The following is a 13,447-nucleotide window of genomic DNA, read 5'->3' as shown; positions in this document are numbered from 1 at the left end:
GATGGGCTCTGCACAGATGGGGACCAGGTGGATCCTAGGTCGGACTTCCCACCACACAGAGTCCCTCTGGGGAGGGAGAATAGCACAGCAGGTGATGGAGTAGCATTCGAGGTCAGTGTGACCCAGCCAGGGCTCTGCTTTCCTCTTTTGGAAGATCATGGTGGTAAATAAGGCAATGTGCAGAAAGCAGTGGGCAGGGCCCAGCACATCCTAAGTCCTCAGTGTGTGTTCCCAGCTGTGCTGTTACTCACCAATTCAGAACCACTCAGAGGAAGAAGCAAAGGTCTGCCTGACGCTGCTTGTTGCTGTGTTTAACACCTTCTTAAAACTGGCCGTCAAAATGAATGCTCAGATTCAGCACTTTCTAAGTCTTAAACCACACACATCTCAGAAATGTCAAAAGATGAAGGAATGGCCAGGCGCGGTGGCTCACGCCTGTACTCCCAGCCCTTTGGGAGGCCGAGGCAGGCGGATCACGAGGTCAGGAGATCGAGACTATCCTGGCCAACACGGTGAAACCCCGCCTCTGCTAAAAAAAATACAAAAAATTAGCCGGGTGTGGTGGCAGGCGCCTGTATTCCCAACTACTCGGGAGGCTGAGGCAGGAGAATGGCGTGAACCCGGGAGGCGGAGCTTGCAGTGAGCCGAGATGGCGCCACTGCGTTCCAGCCTGGGAGACAGAGTGAGACTCCATCTCAAACAAACGAACAAAAAAAGATGAAGGAACGGCTGCTTATGGACAGTGAGGGGCCACTGTGTGAACCCCAAGTTCAAGCATTCGCCTGGCATGCCTGAGCAGAAAAGGGAACCCTGGAAGCTGCAGCTCGGCTCCACTCTGCAGCAGGAACGAGCCACACCTCAACGCACCCAGCCTACCAGGTCACCAGGAACAAAAATAAGCCCCAGTGTGAGCCAAAGGGCAGGTGGTGACTGGGCTGGTCAGAGGGCCCAACCATTCTGCCTCAGCTCAGAGAAGGAGAGGCAAATCAACCCTGGCCCATCATGTCACATCCTTGGTCCCCAGTGCCCACTCATCTGCGCTCACTCGAGGATTCTGCCCTGCAGGGACATGCGGGGCTGTGGTGACTGGGGTGTGTGGTGCTAATGCACCTGGTGGGTCCAGGCCCGGGATGCTGTTCAACACCCTGTGGTGCATAGGGCAGCCTTCCCAGAGGATGATCTGGCCCAAATACCACAGTGCCTCGGGGGAGAAGCCCGAGTCCGGGGAGCCCAGTGAGGGGAGTTGCTCCCACACTCTTTCCAGCAACTGGTCCTCACCTTTTTGCTCTCGGGCAATCTTCCGCACTCCTTCTCGGAATTCTGATAACACCTGAAGGTAGGGCATGACTATGGACTCGAGCTGTGGAAAGAACAGTTTTGGTTCGCTGAGGGCTGCCCACACTCCTATATTCATAACTGAATAATAGCTCAGCGGCCACGACACAGGGCAGGGACTGGCATGGGCAGTGCTGCTGTGCACACTACAGCTGTGACCAGCATCCCAGAGCCTGGACGCTCTCGTCCCCGACACGCGGTCCCTGCTAGGTGTGCGAGTCACACAGACTCTCAGGCCAGAAAGCATGAAGTGAGCTTCCTTTCTACTGCAGCAGGTGGGTCTGCAGCCGCTCTGCCCAGCTGCTGACAGGCCCTGCTTTTCTCAGGTCAGATACGCTGCTGTGAAACAGCTTGTCTTTATGGTTTCAGAGGGGCCATCTCTGGGAGGGACTATTTCCTAAGGGGCCCAAGGACATCACTCCCCAGGCTGGGGCCTTACCTATGCTGAGGCTGGCGGCTCCCGGGCCGTGCTTTCGTCTGATCTGTGGTCACACATACACTTGTTTAAGATTAATGATCTCCATTAAGTACCTACTATCTACATGCACATTAGCAGCTACACTAAGACTCACCACCCACAGTAATACTGGGGAGGCGGCCGCAGGATAGAAAAACCTTTCTACTACATTTCTCTGTTTTTGAGATGGAATCTTGCTCTGTCACCAGGCTGGAGTGAAATGGTGTGATCTCGGCTCACTGCAACCTCCGCCTCCCAAGTTCCAGCGATTCACCTGCCTCAGCCTCCTGAGTAGCTGGGATTACAGGCACGCACCACTACGCCCAGCTAATTTTTGTATTTTTAGTAGAGACGGGGTTTCACCATGTTGGCCAGGATGGTCTCAATCTCCTAACCTCGTGATCCACCCACCTTGGCCTTCCAAAGCATTTCCCCCCTTTTTTTTTTGAGATGGAGTTTCACTCTTGTTGCCCAGACTGGCATGCAATGGCGATCTCAGCTTACCGCAACCTCCGCCTTCCAGGTTCAAGCGATTCTCCTGCCTCAGCCTCCCGAGTAGCTGGGATTACAGGCGAGCACCACCATGCCTGGCTAATTTTGTATTTTTAGTAGAGACAGGGTTTCTCCACGTTGGTCAGGCTGGTCTCGAACTCCTGACCTCAGGTAATTCACCCACCTCAGCCTCCCAAAGTGCTGAGATTACAGGTGTGAGCTACCACGCTGGGCTAGCATTTCTCTTTTCTTAATAGGACAGAAAAGGTTTTAGGCTTTTGAGCAAGGTTGCTCCCTGCCCCTCAGCCGATTCAGCAGCTCAATAACCAAAATAAAAACATTAGCAAGTGTTGGCTGGGCACGGTGACTCACAATTGTAATCCCAGCACTTTGGGAGGGCGAAGTGGGTGGATCATGAGGTCAGGAGTTCGAGACTAGCCTGGCCAACATAGAGAAACCCTGTCTCTACTAAAATACAAAAAAAATTAGCCGGGCATGGTGGTGCATGCCTGTAGTCCCAGCTACTCAGGAGGCTGAGGCAGGAGAATCACTTGAACTCAGGAGGCGGAGGGTGCAGTGACCGGAAATTGCGCTACTGCACTCCAGCTGTGGAAAGAAGAGTTTTTGTTTGCTGAGAGCTGCTCACACTCCTATATTCATAACTGCATAATAGCTCAGCGGCCACAACACAGGGCAGGGACTGGCATGGGTGACAGAGTGAGACTCTGTCTCAAAAACAGAAACACACAAATTTAGCAAGTGTAAAAGTCGGGCAGGCTAACAAGCCCTGGGGTCTAAGCCAAGCTCCCTGAGACCCAATTCTGCATCTGAACTTTGGACTTCTTGGGGGTTTTCGATCTACATCTCCAGCCACCACACAGCCAGCCCAGATAAGCCTTGGGGAAGGACAGAAAGGGAGGTATTCACCGCACTGCTGGGCTCAGTTCCAGCCCTAGGGGCACTGGAAGGGAACTCTCAGAATGGCTGCAGGTGTCTGTCTCAAGAACGCCTGGGGCTGCAACCCCCACCTGAGCATGCTAGCAGGTGGCCACGTGGCGACACTGAGGTGGTACAAGATGTAGGAGCTGCCTCCCTTGCTCCTAAAACCATTTGGATTTGGAAGTTAATCCATGAACGTCAAATGGCCATGATGTGTGGGCACAGGACGTTTTGCCAGCAGGCTCACCATTTGCTGCAGCTGCTTCTTCCCAATCAGCTGACTGCAAAGGCCAAACAAGGCTGCTTGGGGGATGCGGATGCGTGTCCACAGCACGCTGAAGGCACCCCCACAACCACAGCAGCCGATAAGATGAAAAACACTGCAGTTCAAAGGCAGGCTGACTTTTACCCAGGAGGTGTGTTTTGGTTTTTTGTTTTTAAAGAAAATAAATATCTTAGTATCATTTGCACAAAAGAACAAAGAAGCTATGTGGGTTTTCTTAAAAGCACCAAAGAGGTTCATATCAGGAAGTCTCAAAAACACCACACCAACAGCTAGCTAGTGCTAAGGCTGGCAAAAGGCACCAGGCACATGGGCTAGGTGCTCTGGCAGGACTTCTTACAACACGGACTGTTTTCTCTTTGCAAGTCGGTTCCTGGGGGAGCATCTGTAAGCTTTATCTGCGTGGGGGCTCTTCACACCACTTGTCATTAGGAAACAGGATTTTAAAAAGGTTTTGCGGCCAGGCGCGGTGGCTCAAGCCTATAATCCCAGCACTTTGGGAGGCCGAGGCGGGCGGATCACGAGGTCAGGAGATCGAGACCATCCTGGCTAACACGGTGAAACCCCGTCTCTACTAAAAATACAAAAATTAGCCGGGCGTGTTGGCGGGCGCCTGTAGTCCCAGCTACTTGGGAGGCTGAGGCAGGAGAATGGCGTGAACCCGGGAGGCAGAGCTTGCAGTGAGCCGAGATCACACCACTGCACTCCAGCCTGGGGGACAGAGCGAGACTCCATCTCAAAAAAAAAAAAAAAGGTTTTGCATTTTGACTTTGTACTAAGCTCCTGTTTTAATTAAAATTACAGTTGTTATATTTAAATATTTAGATCTGCATTCTAATCGAATAGTTAAAGAGCATTCTTGACCTAGAAGTGGGTGGAAGTCCATCTTTAAGAAGCCTGACTGTGGGCAAGTCAGAGGGGACGGGGGTTCACAGCAGAGGGATATGACTGACAGTGTGTGTCTGCTCACATGCCAACTGCAAACAGACGCCAGCAACGGACAGCCAGGGTGTTCCGGATGGATTTTCTCACCGCACAGACCCACTGGACAGGAGGCTCTACGGGATGACCTCCCCCTGACCTGTGGGCCACAGCTCTGGGGCAGGGGGTTCTGGTTCAGGCCATGTGGACCGACCTGGGCTCAGCGTCAGGACTGGGCCAGGTAGGGCATCTGCCCAGCCCCATGGGGACCAAGGCAGACAGTGGCTATCTCCCCATCAGTGTAAATTCTGTGCTGTTTGTGAACTCTGCAGCCTTTCGATGAAGCATTTACTGAATACAGGTCAGTATATGTGATGAGGTCACGTGGGAGTTCCTGATGCCAAGTGGCTACAGCAAAATGCAAATAAGCAGTGGCTTATGTAGTTGGGGTCCAAGACTAAGCTCATGGGACAGCACAATGGCAAAGTGCCCCAAACCAATAGTCACAACCAAAGCAGACCCTCCACACCGGCAGGGCAGCTGACCACACTTAGCACTCTCAGAGCCAGAACTGCCATTCAGCCCAAGGCGCTGTCCGGAAGGGTCTGGTGTGGGTGAGCAGATAGAGGAGGGGCAGTTCAGAGGGACACAGAGGGGTAGGCAGTGGGGAGGGAGCAGGTGCAGAAGGCAGGACCCTGCATGCTACTCACACTGAGGCTGGTTCCAGGCCCTCCAACCGGGAATCCCAGGGAGCTGTCCTCTTCTATGGCCCCAAAGATCTAGGAAAAGAAACAGATGGGACCTAAAGCTGCGACAAGATGAAGGCGGCATGTGGCGAGCAGCCAAGAGCTGTGTTCCTCGTTCACAGGAGGGGGTGCCCCAAGACCAGGAAAGAGATGGAAGCAGCAGCTCCAGGAGCCCCAGAAACCAGAGGCTGAGGGTGCCCTCATTGCTCCAGGATGGCCCTGACTCACAGCTACCCTCTCCAGCTCTGTTTCAGCCAGAAGCCACTGGAGCCCAAGAACAAAGAAAGAGGAGGAGAGGGGAGGGGAGTTGAGTCCAGGCCCTGCTGGCCTTTCAAGGTGCACTGCGGGGAAGGGCTCTGCACAGGATGTGTTCAGAGAGGAGGCCTTGTCCCTGGTTTTGCTTCTCTCTTTTTTTTTGTGAGATGGAGTCTCGCTCTGTCGCCCAGGCTGGAGTGCAATGGCACAATCTTGGCTCACTGCAAGCTCTGCCTCCCGGGTTCATGCCATTCTCCTGCCTCAGCCTCCCAAGTAGCTGGAACTACAGGCACTCGCCACCATGCCCAGCTAGTTTTTTGTATTTTTTTTTTAGTAGAGATGGGGTTTCACCGTGTTAGCCAGGATGGTCTCCATCTCCTGACCTTGTGATCTGCCCGCCTCGGCCTCCCAAAGTGCTGGGATTACAGGGGTGAGCCACAGCACCCAGCCTGGTTTTGCTTTTCAAACTCCAAGATGGGAGTAGAGGGAAACGGAGGCAAAGGAAAGAAATAGCTCTGAGTAAGGGACAACTATATGGATGTTACTTCTTTTTGTCTGCTTTTGAGACAGGGTCTCCCCTCTGTTGCCCAGGGTGGAGTGCAGTAGTGCAATCACGCCTCACTGTGGCCTCAACCTCCTGGGCTCAAGCGAGCCCCTCACCTCAGCCTCCCAAGCAGCTGGACAACAGGTGTGTGCCACCATCCCTGGCTAATTTTTAATATATGTTATAGACATGGGGTCTCACTATGTTGTCCAGGCTGGTTTTGAACTCCTGGGCTCAAGTGATGCACTCACCTGGCCTCCCAGTGTTGGGTTATAGGCGTGAGCCACTGTGCCCCACTTATGGGTGTTATTTATAATGCATGAAAAGCACACCAGGAACCAAAGAGGACAGAAGCATGTCTCCATGTCTCAGAGGTGCTGGGCACCAGGCACAGCACTTGGGGGCACTAGAGGCCTCTGTTCTCCCAGTCCTGGGGCCTGGCTCCTGTGTCCACACAGGCTGAGGGATACGCCTGCCTAGGGCCTGGCTTACCTTCAGCATATGAGTGAGGTACAGGGCGATGTTCTCCAGCAGAGCCTGGTTGGGCCTCTTCCTCACGGCTTTCCGGGCTGCCATATAGAGGTTGCACTGACTGACCAAGGCCCGCATCTCTTCCATGACTGTGCGGGTGTCAACATTATCACAGAGGGCTTTGTGAATTGCTGTCTTCTTGTCATAAAAGCTGAGCAACAAAGAGGAAGGAATGTGAAGTCAGACCTGATAACACACCATAGAAATTCCCCATGCGGCCAGGCGCAGTGGCTCATGCCTGTAATCCCAGCACTTTGGGAGGCTGAGGTGGGCGGATCACCTGAGGTCGGAAGTTCGAGACCAGCCTGACAAACATGGAGAAACCCCGTCTCTACTAAAAATCTGAAATTAGCCGGGTATGGTGGCGCATGCCTGTAATCCCAGCTACTCGGGAGGCTGAGGCAGGAGAATCACTTGAACCTGGGAGGTGGAGGTTGTGGTGAGCTGAGATCACGCCACCACACTCCAGCCTGGGCAACAAGGGCGAAACTCCGTCTCAAAAGGAAAAAACAAAAAAGAAATTCTCCATGCACTTCAACAACCAGAGCAGCTCCCATTAGCGGAGCCACCTACCCTGAATTAATTCTGCACAATGTACGACAGTGTCCCCAGCCCTTCCTCGACAGTCCAGGACACATGGTGGCCAAGATACGAGGCTAGGCATAGAACATGGGCATGCTCGAAAACCTCAAAGAAAAGGCACCACCTTACTTCTCATTCAGTTCTGCTTCTTCTTCTCCCCACTTCTCAAACTGACCAGTGATGTCAACAGGAGCGCGAAGGATATCTTTCACATTTAAGAAAAACTCCTGAAGTTAGAAAAATCAGTTTAACAGCATTTAGGCAACTTTTCCATCCTGAAATATCTGATAAAACTGTTCTACTGCTGTGATTTTATTTTTGGTAAAAATCTGAAAGACCAGAATGCACTGACATTACGCAAGTGGTCAGAAAGAAAGAAAAAGATATTTCTTTGACAGAAACGTGTTCTTGCTTTAGGTTTAGATGCTCATTTGGTGGAAAGTACAAGTCAGAAGGACGTGCACTGCAGTGACTAGGAGGACGAGGCCTCCGTCCACTCTGCTGAGCCATCGGCCATTTCAGGAGTGGCCCCGAGCCTGTTATACCCACTAGCATGGAGGTGCTTTCACCCATGTGCTGGTCTCCATTAGAGACATCAGGAGGCTGCTGCACCTATCACCACTGCACAAGGTGCCCACTGTGCAGGGGAGGCTGCTCCACCAACCTCCAGGAAAGGGCTGAGGACTCACATTCAAGAACTTCTCATATTGAAGTGCCGACTCCATGGTGTTGCTGGAGTAGTCGAGGGTATCCTTCCATGAGTGCATGAGGAAGGCCAGCCGCAACTGCCGTGCTGCGGGGGGACACAAGACAGCAACGCCCTTATTCTCCCGAGTGCTACAGCCATTACATATCTATGAGAAGGTGGGTGGGGTCTGTGGGAGAAGCCAGCGTATACCTGAGTGCTTTTTCAAGGCATCTTTAATGGTGATGAAGTTTTTTAGTGACTTTGACATTTTGCAGCCTGCAATGGTCAGGTGGCCTGTGTGCAGGAAGTACCTGACCCAGCAGTCATTTTCAAAGTAGGCCTGTGTGGAAAGAGACAAAAGACGTCAACAGTCATGTGTTACTGGGGCCGCCTCCTGCCACCTGCACTGTCTGCTGCCTTGTTGGTGCTGTCCACAGGCAGGAGCTGCATTTTCTAGGTGGTGCAGGCGGGGCTTGGAAGGACAGCCCAGGTTAATAAGCCAGCAGGTAACACAACTGGTTCAAATCCAGGCTAGTCTGTTGCCAAAGGCCAGGCTGTCAATGCGGAAACCACACTAAATGATCAAGGTTCAGATTCCACCCACAAACCCTGATGAAGGTGTCAAGTTCTAGTGAGAGAGGCCCTTCTGAGGCCTGGGCTGACTTTTCCTCTACTGCAGTAAGAACACTGTGCTCTTGCACCTGACAAGGGGACCCTGTTTTTACCTACCTCCGACTGCGCCAGCTCGTTGTCATGGTGGGGGAACCGGAGGTCAAACCCACCTCCGTGAATGTCCATCGAAGCCCCTAGGAGGGTGCCTGCCATGGCCGAGCACTCGATATGCCAGCCCGGGCGACCCTGGAGAAAGCCGAACACACAGTAACTGACCAGCCTACCTGCTTGTCCAGGACTTTATCACTTATCACTCCAAGTTGATGGCCCTTAAATCCTCTGAACTTTATTGGAACAAGCGCTAAATCCCACACATGAAAAGACTAAGGGAAGGCTGGGTGAGGTGGCTCACACCTGTAATCCTAGCACTTTGCGAGGACGAGGCGGATGGATCACGAGGTCAGGAGTTCAAGACCAGCCTGGCCAACATGGTGAAACCCCGTCTCTACTAAAAATACAAAAATTAGCTGAGCATGGTGACGTGTGCCTGTAATCCCAGCTACTCAGGAGGCTGAGGCAGGAGAATTGCTTGAACCAGGACCAGGAGGCGGAGGTTGCAGTGAGCTGAGATCGTGCCACTGCACTCCAGCCTGGTGACAGAGTGAGACTCTGTCTCAAAAAATAAAAAAATAAAATAAAAAAAAACAAAAACAAACAAACAAAAAACTAAAGATAGCCTTCTTTGGTGAAGTTCATAAACCAGTCCTATGTGGGCTGAGGCTTAGGTGAAGTTACTGAATTACATCCAGACCTCTGAGCCCTTGACAGCTGCAGATGGTCACGCCCCTTCCTAGGGTACCCTGCAGTCAAGAACTGCTGTCACCGGGAAGATCAGAAGGCACCCTACACCCTGGGGCCTGGAATACTCACATTCACAGAACACAAGAACCAAGAAGCCTCCATGGATGTCTACTCTGATCACGTCTCCACTTACAGACCAGAAAACAGAAATCCCGGGAGGGAAGTGATTTGTCCAGACTCAGGGAGTCTCCATGATGTCCAGGTCCCTGGGGCCAGGCAGCCTGTGCTGCACCAGCACCAGGCTCTGGCCCAGTGACAACATTCTTCACACACAGAGCGGCCCTCTGCTGGGGGCCTGAGAGTGTGGCTGGTGCCAGTGCCCCTGTCCAAGCCCCACACCTTCTAGGCCACTCACTCACCTTTCCCCAAGGGCACGGCCAGGACGGTTCTCCGGGCTTAGAAGCCTTCCATAAGGCAAAGTCGTTGGGAGAGCGCTTCTCACTCAGGCGGTCTGCAGAGATGCTCAGGTCGCCTGCAAACATGAGGGATGCCAGGCAAGGTCACTCAGCAGCACCCACAGACCCACATGTCTCACTCAAGGCCATCCTGGGTGCCTAATGGCCAGTCCTTCTGACTAACTTCTGTTTATTAACTTGGCTCAAGCACTTCTTCAAGTTAACTATGTATTACCAGATTCTGGTGTTGATCCAGTGTCTAGATTTACAAAACAGTTCATAATCCCCAAAGTCACCAGCTTATATACCTGGCTGACTTGAGGCCACATCTAGGGTCTCCGTAAGACATTCACCTTCCTGCTGCCTTCTCACAGCATTAGTCCACCAGTGTCTAGGACAAGTGATAGCACCCTGGTCTAAAGCTAGGAGGTGACACAGTGGTGCAGCCCACTGGGGCATGGCTCAGGGATCCTGCCTGGTTCATGCGGGTGGGGTCAATATGTCAAGGGCCCGCACAACTATTTGCTTATGGGTTCCGGGGGATACAAGGACGCAGCTAAGCTGCTGTGTACTACTGCAGGGAACCCGGCGGCAGTGCAGTGGTGAAGGGGACACTTGCTGTTTCTGTGTATTTATAAGGGGAAAAAAGGTGAAGGAAACTAAAGAATAGTCCAGGAAGGCCATAAGAAAAGGCGAGTACTGCTCTTGGCACAAGTTCTATTTCCTGGACAAAGCCAATGATCACCCGGCCAACAAAAACAAGACTGTCTATGCCTTGCCGGAGGGATGAGAAATAACCCCTTGGTGAATTCCATGCATTGACTCGGTGACACTCAGCCACCTGACACTCAGGGTACAAGACAGTCTGAGTCCCCAGAAAAGGAATGCACCATCACTGCAGATTTCTCTCAACGATACATGTGGGACCAATGGAAAAGATTAGCTGCTGTGAACACAGAAACCTGTGAGCCAGTCCAAAGGTCACACAGAAAATCACCCTTTGTTCGATGAATGGGCAGAGCAGAGGCCTTCGCTCTAGGCGCAAGGTTGCCAGGACCCACGCCAGGTCTTGCCCAGCTGCTGCAGCCTTTCCTGGTCCCTGGTCCAAGGGCTGCCTTAGGTGCTGTCACCCCCTTGTGGAGGAAGAACAGACTCCATCTAGGGTTCTAACTCAGGTGACCTTGAAGAAGCTGCAGTGAGATCTTTCCAGGTAACAAATCCACTTTTCAGGCGCCTAATCAGGCAACAGACCTAAGCTGCCCTGAGAAACAGAGTCAAGAGGAAAAGCACTGCTAAATATATTTTTCTAAACACCAACTTCATGATTATAAAATATGTACCAAATGTAGAATATTTGGAAGATAAAAAAAGAAAACTAGGAAAAAAATTGCCATAATCTTTTAACCTGGGAATTACTACTGTTACCATTTTGGTATACTGATTCCCAGATTAAAAAACAAACAAACAAACACACAAAAAACCTCTGCAAGCAATATCCAGATCTATCCACCAACACGGAAGGCCGCTGTCCTAGTTTCCTTCTACCTCCTCACTGTTCAGCCATTGACAATTTTGCAAAAGCACAATTTGACATGGCCCATGACATTCTCTCTTAGATGCTCTTTGATAGAAAATATACATTTACGTTTTTAATTTTTCATTATTATGAAGTTACTCATGAAAGTTTTTATCTGATTTTTAAAAAATACACTTTGAAAAAATTTATAACAGAGAACACAAGACCCTCCCCACAAACACCCTATCCTTCAGCAAACGTCACACTGCAACTGCCCTCATAGGGTTAATGAGAATTCCAAGCCAGGCTGTAGGCAGAATGATGAGGCTGGTCACTGGCCAGGTGCAGTGCACGTCCACCCGCTTCCCTGCAGCTCTGAGAGTCACACAGCACGCTGACCACCTGCTCCACCACTGTTCCTAGAGATAGAATCTCTAATCCTGGACCTTTTTACCAAGAACTGCTTAAGGTATTTTTCGGAACCTGAATTCCAGCAGGACAGCTGTTGCCAACTGGTCTGAAGACCTGCACCAAGGAACTGACTCGTCGCAGAAATGTGGTTTACCTCCCTGTTCCATGACTTCACCCCTCGCTTCCCCAGCAACCAGCAATCCCCATCACCTGTCCAGAGCAATTAAAAACCCCTCCCCAAATCTCTCAGGGAGGCGGATCTGAGGTTTCCTCCCATCTCCATTTGTCCACCATACAATTACTACACTTTTTCTGCGGCAACCCCTGGTATCCCGGTATACTGACTCACTGTGCATTGGGCAACAGACCTATTATGGTTACAACACAATCTCTTTCAAGTTTTCCTTCTTGGTTTCATTTCCTGTCTCTCTCCCCAGAGGCAGAGTGAATGTTTCTAGCTTTGACCCTACAAGCATGTTCATACCAGCACAACGGGGTCCTGTTCTCTCCCATTGGGGGAGCTTCCTCCCTGCACTAGGCCTTCCCGCCACGTGCCTTCCTGAGTGGTCTGCATGGCCCATCTGCCTCTGGTGGGTCATCTTACTTGGTGGAGTGAGGAGCTGTCATCATCTAGGACCACTTGGGCCCCAGCATCACCTCTCCCCTTTTCCTCTACCATTAGAGTCCCCACGGTGAGGAGCACATGACTGCACAGAGCTAAGGCTACACTCCTTATGACTCCCTATGGTGGGGGGAGGTTGTGGGGGAGGTCATGTGCCCAGGTCTGATCAGTGACTGTGGAGGGGTGGAAGTCCATGTCCCTCTTCGGTCCTGCGTATTGGCTGTTAGATTCTACTCCTGTTTCCTGGAACTTAAACCAATGCTGAAGTCATTTTGGAAGAAAATGGGTCCAAGGATAAATGGTACTTAAGAAAAAGAGCCTAGATGGGGCCAGATAGCAAAATTCATCATAAAGTGGTGAGTCAGTGTGCTCTAGCTGCCTCCAGAACATTCCTTCACCATGTGACCTGAGGGCACTGCTCCACTTACCACTCCCACCTTTCCCATGTGCTGCCAGTTCCTTCCTGGCATCTAAGTGCCAAATGCAGTGTGAGTTGTTCACGGCTTCCTCTAAGGACTTTAAGAAATGCTCTACTATATCCATAGTTATATTCCATTTTTATCTTGTTATTCAAACATACATACACATACACACACAGGATCTTACTGTCAGCCAGGCTGGAGTGCAACAGTGTAATCACAGCTCACTACAGCCTCGACCTCCCTGGCTCAAGCAACCCTCTCACCTCAGCCTCCTGAGTAACTGGGACTACAGGTGCATGCTACCACGCTCAGCTAATTTTTAAAATTTTTGTAGAGCTGGGGTCTCACTACATTGCCCACGATGGTCTCAAATTCCTGGCCTCAAGTGATCCTCCTGCCTTGGCCTCCCAAAGTGCTGAATTATAGGCATGAGCTATAATTCAGCCCTAATATGTTTTTCAATCTTCTACTTTTATTAATTAAACTTGCTAAGGGTTTTTCTATATTATTTTTTGAGAAGAATCAGCTTTTGGCTTTTACAATTGTTTGTTTCTTTAATCTCTGATTTTACTTTATTTCCTCCTATTTCTTTCCACTTCTTCTTGTTCCTTTCCCAGCTTTTTGACTGACTGCTTAGCTCACTTACTTCCTTTTTTTTTGTTTGAGATGGAGTCTTGCTCTGTCACCCAGGTTGGAGTACAGTGGCATGATCTCAGCTCACTGCAACCTCCGCCTCCAGGGTTCAAGCGATTCTTCTGCCTCAGCCTCCTGAGTAGCTGGGACTACAGGCATGCGCCACCACACCCGGCTAATTTTTGTATTTTTAGTAGAGATG

General features: G+C 51.1%; 1 protein-coding gene across 8 annotated transcripts in view; it reads right to left on the bottom strand.

Moving 5' to 3' along the window:
- The window catches only part of CARS1 (cysteinyl-tRNA synthetase 1), a 55,718-nt gene that overhangs the window by 9,876 nt on the left and 32,395 nt on the right, over window positions 1–13,447 (bottom strand). For 7 of the 8 annotated variants that reach the window (XM_055271623.2, XM_055271614.2, XM_055271636.2 and 4 more), the window contains 8 exons: window positions 9,606–9,718; window positions 8,503–8,631; window positions 7,984–8,113; window positions 7,775–7,878; window positions 7,215–7,312; window positions 6,465–6,654; window positions 5,138–5,206; window positions 1,279–1,360 (listed from right to left, as the gene is read on the bottom strand). In XM_055271623.2, coding sequence (XP_055127598.2) covers window positions 1,279–1,360; window positions 5,138–5,206; window positions 6,465–6,654; window positions 7,215–7,312; window positions 7,775–7,878; window positions 7,984–8,113; window positions 8,503–8,631; window positions 9,606–9,718 — 915 coding nt within the window. The remainder of the gene's footprint in view (window positions 1–1,278; window positions 1,361–5,137; window positions 5,207–6,464; window positions 6,655–7,214; window positions 7,313–7,774; window positions 7,879–7,983; window positions 8,114–8,502; window positions 8,632–9,605; window positions 9,719–13,447) is intronic. The other variant, XM_063644742.1, reaches the window with a different exon arrangement.

Source organism: Symphalangus syndactylus, chromosome 1, assembly GCF_028878055.3.
Source record: "Symphalangus syndactylus isolate Jambi chromosome 1, NHGRI_mSymSyn1-v2.1_pri, whole genome shotgun sequence".
Taxonomy (NCBI): Eukaryota; Metazoa; Chordata; class Mammalia; order Primates; family Hylobatidae; genus Symphalangus; species Symphalangus syndactylus.
The sequence above is the reverse complement of the archived record's forward strand: the minus strand, read 5'-3'. Positions and strand labels throughout refer to the sequence as shown.